This window comes from Phodopus roborovskii, unplaced genomic scaffold (assembly GCF_943737965.1).
Source record: "Phodopus roborovskii unplaced genomic scaffold, PHOROB, whole genome shotgun sequence".
In the NCBI taxonomy this organism is placed as follows: domain Eukaryota; kingdom Metazoa; phylum Chordata; class Mammalia; order Rodentia; family Cricetidae; genus Phodopus; species Phodopus roborovskii.
This window is the reverse complement of record NW_026126418.1, coordinates 8191388-8196942: the sequence shown is the minus strand read 5'-3', so window position 1 is coordinate 8196942 and position 5555 is coordinate 8191388. Positions and strand designations below refer to the sequence as shown.

Below are 5555 nucleotides of genomic sequence, written 5' to 3'. Positions count from 1 at the left end.
TTTCCTCTCCTCTCCCTTGTTTTCTCCTACTTCACTCTCCATTCGCTGTCCCCCCCCCCACTTCCCCTGAGCTCTGGGGGACTTGTCTCTTCCTGGTTCTGTGAGGGACTTTACATGAATCTCTTAGAATACACCTTGTATCGTAGTTCCTTTGGTGGTGTGAATTATAGGCTCATGATCCTTTGATCTAGTTCTAAAATCCATATATGAGTGAGTCCATACTATGTTCCTCATTTTGTGACTGAGTTACCTCATTCAGGATGGTTTCTTCAAGTGCCATCCACTTGCCTGCAAATTTCAAGATACCATTATTTTTTTCTGCAGAGTAGTATTCCATTGTAGTTGTGCCACATCTTCATTATCCATTATTCAATTGTTTCCAGGTTGCTTCCAGGTTCTTGCTATTACAAATAGTGCTTCCCCCCCACCCCCGCGGCCATCTTGGCGGCGGCTGGAGGCGGCGCCGCAGGACGGAATGGAAGTGCCCATGCAGCCAGCTTCCCGGATCCCGAGCTGAGCTCTGGTGACCGCTCTGCCCGCCATCCTCCTCCGGCAGCCGTGAGGGAGACCGCAGCTCGGCTGCAGCGGAGCTGAGAGTTACAGAATGTCTGAAGGGGACAGTGTTGGAGACTCTGTCCATGGGAAGCCCTCAGTGGTGTACAGATTTTTCACAGGGCTTGGACAGATTTATCAGTCCTGGCTGGACAAGTCTACCCCCTACACAGCTGTCCGGTGGGTTGTGACATTGGGCCTGAGTTTTGTCTACATGATCAGAGTTTACCTATTACAGGGTTGGTACATTGTGACCTATGCCTTGGGAATTTACCACCTAAACCTTTTCAAAGCGTTCCTTTCTCCCAAAGTGGACCCTTCCTTGATGTAAGACTCGGATGATGGCCCTTCATTACCAACCAAACAAAACGAAGAGTTCCGTCCCTTCATTCGAAGGCTCCCAGAATTCAAATTTTGGCATGCAGCTACGAAAGGCATTCTTGTGGCTATGATCTGTACCTTCTTCGAGGCTTTCAATGTCCCCGTGTTCTGGCCGATCCTGGTGATGTACTTCATCATGCTTTTCTGTATCACAATGAAGAGGCAAATAAAGCACAAGATTAAATACCGGTACATACCATTCATACACGGAAAGAGGAGATACAAAGGGAAGGAGGATGTGGGCAAGACATTTGCTAGTTAGAAGCTGGACTGAATCTGTCACACGCATTCAAGAACGGTTTTGAGCCATTGTAACAATGCCTTTTTCTTCATATAAAGTAGTTGATTATGAGAAAGTTGAATTTTCTTTTCAAGAGGAGCCTCAATGATTTATATCTGAAATATCAGGTTCTTGAAGAAACTGGCATTTAAACCAAATCGCATTGATTTCCTTTTCAGTGATATTCATGTGTTTGAAGTGGACAGAATTATAGTGAACCATTGGGAGGTCAGGCGGGTGGCAGCCCAGGAGAGCGGGAGGGAGGATGGGAGTACAGCCCTGCCTTCCTGACCATGCTGAGGCCACTCCTCCGTGCCGGAGGGACATGCCAGCCTGCTTCCTGTGTATGAAAAAGAATGTAACACTGAGCGTGATTTTCACATAGCTCTGTGGGGTTCTCATGCCAGTTTCTGAATGTCATCTCACTAGAGATGCTTTCCAAGTTGGCATCTATCATAATGACTCAAAACTTTGTTCTTAACTACCATGATTGCTTTTGAGGGCCTGGAATTATAAATATATATTATATTTTAATTGTTTGAAAAAAAACAAATAGTGCTTCTATGAACATAGTTGAACAGATGTCTTTGTTACATGGATGTGGATCTTTTGGATATATGCCTAAGAGGGGGATTGCCCGGTCTTGTGGTAAATTAATTCCCACTTCACTGAGGAACCGCCATAGTGATCTCCAAATAGGCTGTATGAATTTAAACTCCCACCAGCAGTGGAGGATTTTTCCCATTTCTCTACATCCTCTCCAACACGAGTCATCATCAGTGTTTCTAATTTTAGCCATTCTGGCAGGAGTAAGATAGTATCCCAAAGTTGTTTTGATTTGCATTTCCCTGAGAGAGCTAAGGATGTTGATCACTTTCTTAAGTGTCTTTCATCCTTTTTGATTTCCTCTATTGAGAATTCTTTCTTCAGTTCTGTACCCCATATTTAATAGGGTTATTTGGTGTTTTGCTGACTAGTTTCTTGAGTTCTTTGTATATTTTGGAGATCAGCCCTTTGTTGGATATAGGATGGGTGAAAATATTTTCCCAGTCTGTGGCCTGCCATTTAGTCTTGTTGACTGTGTCCTTTGCCTTACAAAAGCTTCTAAGTTTGAAGAGGTCCCATTTATTAATTGTTTCTCACAGTGTCTATGCCCCTGGAGTTGTGTTCAGGAAGCAATCTCCTATAACTATTTGTTCAAGGGTACCTCCTACTTTCTCTTTTAAGAGGTTCAATGTGGCTGGATTGTTGTTGAGGTCTTTGATCCATTTGGACTTGAGTTTTTTGCATGGCGATAGACATGGGTCTATCTGCAGTCTTCTACATACCCTCATCCAATTGTGCCAGCACCATTTGTTGAAGATGCTGTCTTTGCCCCATTGTATAATTTTAGCTGTTTTGTCAAAAATCAGGTGTTCATATGTGTGAGGGTTAATATCAGGATTTTCAATTCTATTCCATTGGTCTACCTGTCTATTTTTGTGCCAATACCAGGCTGTTTTCAGAACTATAGCTCTGTAGTTCTGTAGTAGAGCTTAGTAGGGCTTAACGGCAGGAATGGTGATGCTTTCTGAAGTTCTTTTATTGTATAGGGTTGTTTTGGCTATCCTGGGTCTTTTGTTTTTCCATATAAAGTTGATTATTATCCTTTCAAGGTCAGTGAAGCATTGTGGTGGGATTTTAATGGGGATTGCATTGGCTCTGTAGATTGCTTTTGGCAAGATTGCCATTTTTACTATGTTTATCCTACCTATCCAAGAGCATGGGAGATCTTTCCATTTTCTGGTGTCTTCTTTAATTTCTTTCTTTAGAGCCACAAAGTTCTTATTATATAGGACTTTTAGTTGTTTGGTAAGCGTTACACCAAGATACTTTGTGTTGCTTTTGGCTATTGTAAAGGGTGATGTTTCTCTGACTTCTTTCTCTGTCTCTTTGTTCTGTTGTCTGAAAAAATTAGGGCTACTGATTTCAGGTCTCAAATTGATTATTTCCTGACATCTACTCCTCCGGGGTGAGTTTGCTTCTTTTTGTTTTAAGGCTTTCAGTTGTGCTGTTAATTCTCTTCTGTGAATATCATCTGTTTTCTTCATATGTGCACTTCTGCAATGAATTTCCCTTGTAACACTGTTTTCAAGGTGTCACATAAGTTCAGGCATGTTGTGTCCTCATTCTTGTTGAATTTTAGAGAGTGCTTGAATTCTTTCTTTATTTCTTCTTTGACCCAGGTGTGGTGCAATTGCACATTGTTCAGTTTCCATGATTTCTGCAATTTGTGTTGTTGTTGATTTCCAATTTCAAAGCATGGTTGTGTCGTAAGATACAGGGGACAATTTTAATTCTCTTGTATCTGTTGAGGTTTGTTATGCCACCTAGTATGTGCTGGATTTTAGAGAAGGTTCCATGTGGATCAGAGAAGAAGGTCAAATATCCAGAAGGCTGGGACTCAGGATGTTTCTTGTGCCTACAGGCAGATCTAGCACTGGGCCTGACACTTTGCAGCTGAGGCCTCCTCAGCAGAGGCCTGGTGATGGGGGGGTCAAGGATCCTGCTGGCAGGAACTCAGAGTGGTCCTGCAGAGTTAGGAGTATCACTGGGAGGGGCCCAGAACTCCAGTAGAGGACAGGAGGCAGGGGGTCAGAGAAGAGGCATGTGGAAAGTACAGATGGTCCTGCGTGTATAGGCAAGTCTCCATGGAGCCTACTTTTAAGAGTAGTTTGTTTAGATAGTGAGGCTTCTTGGAGAAAACTTAATTTTTATTTGCAATTTACCTTTGTTCTTAATGCTACTCAAACTGATCTATTTCCAACTTTAAGTCTATTTCTAATGAAAAATAGTTTATTTTATATCAAATAATTTATTCTTGGTGTGTTTAAATCTTACTTATAAGGAAATTCAACACAAGAAGTTAAAGTTCTCCATTTTCCATAGCTTAGAAGCACGAGATAGTTTTTGTTTGTTTGTTTGTTTATAAGACTGAGATACAGTAGTCAGACTTCATGTGAAAATCTATAAATAAGTGTTGATGATTACTACCATGAATATCCTAGCTTCATTGTTAAGTCACCATTTTAATTTCAAATTCACTTATCACTTAACATATAATCATAGAGTGTTTCCAGAAGCAGCAAGGCTAAATTAAAATCTAGTGTTTAATGTGACATTTTTTCCAGTTCATTACCATATTTTAACTGCTTCTGATATACTTTATTTTTTAAACTTTCATTTTGCAATAGAAATAAAACTTTTCCAACTGTAATTAAGTATGTCTACAATAACATAAAAAAGCAGTACCTCTTCAATATTTTATATTCTTTTGATTTGACCTTGGTTGTAATAATGACCATGATGAGCTCTTATATATCTCTCCAGCCTTCTTTTTTAAAACCATTTATTAATACCATGTTGTAAAGAAGTTGACATTCTGTTCTTGCACTATTTTATTTATCCTTTAAGAAGAATATCAATACTATAGCTCAAGTATCTCTATACGTTTTAATATTCAAGATGATAGCTTTAAAGTGACATTAAAATCTATTGTCCAATACTACTATTACAGAAACATTCTCATCTTCTTTCATCTTTCAGGACACTCTAGAAATGATTGCTGCTGATTTGATAGGTAAGAGGTATGTGAGTCTATAAACATTGTGATCTTCATCTGTTAATTGTGGTGCTATTAGAAATTAATATTGGTGGCCAGGCAGTGGGGGGGCACATACTTTTAATTCCATCACTCAAGGGAACAAAGGCAGTCAGATCTCAATGAGTTCAAGACCAACTTGTTCTACAGAGTGAGTTTTTTGTCAGCTAGAGCTAGCCACATATAGGTGAAGTGTTCTCAATGTATGAGTTACAGTTACTAAAAGATTTTTATTTCCATAAAATTCCTTATGTGGCATTATGATTCATCTCCCATACATTTAGTAACCTCAAGATAATTTTCAAGTCCATATTTCTTTTAATTTTGAGAAGAAATTGTTGGTAGAGATAATAATCAGTTATTATTCAGGACTCACATTAGATTTTGCTCAATAACTAAAATAGTTTATTTGAAAAGAGCTAAAACAAAAAGAATAAAACAGAAAAAATACCAAGAAAATATATAATAAGTGTAAATATATGTAATTCAAATTTTGGAGTTTCTGCTATCAGAAACATATGCTAATGAAGGTATAATTCAGCTAGCTCTTGACAGAATAATCATGGGTGATTTAGTACATCACACTCATGACAAGTCAGGCAAACTAGGATGTGAAGCAGATGCTGGAAAAAAAAAAGACATCACACATCTATCTGTGTGTGATGACTTTATCAGAGCAATTGGGAGGCATAGGCAGGATGA

General features: G+C 39.3%; 1 protein-coding gene across 1 annotated transcript; it reads left to right on the top strand.

Moving 5' to 3' along the window:
* Positions 1–519: 519 nt before the first annotated feature.
* LOC127222200 (protein RER1-like) lies at positions 520–1747 on the top strand. Its single transcript, XM_051184111.1, is given in 1 exon segment — positions 520–1747. A coding segment is annotated over 1 exon segment (591 nt). The 5' UTR covers positions 520–604; the 3' UTR covers positions 1196–1747.
* Positions 1748–5555: the final 3808 nt, after the last annotated feature.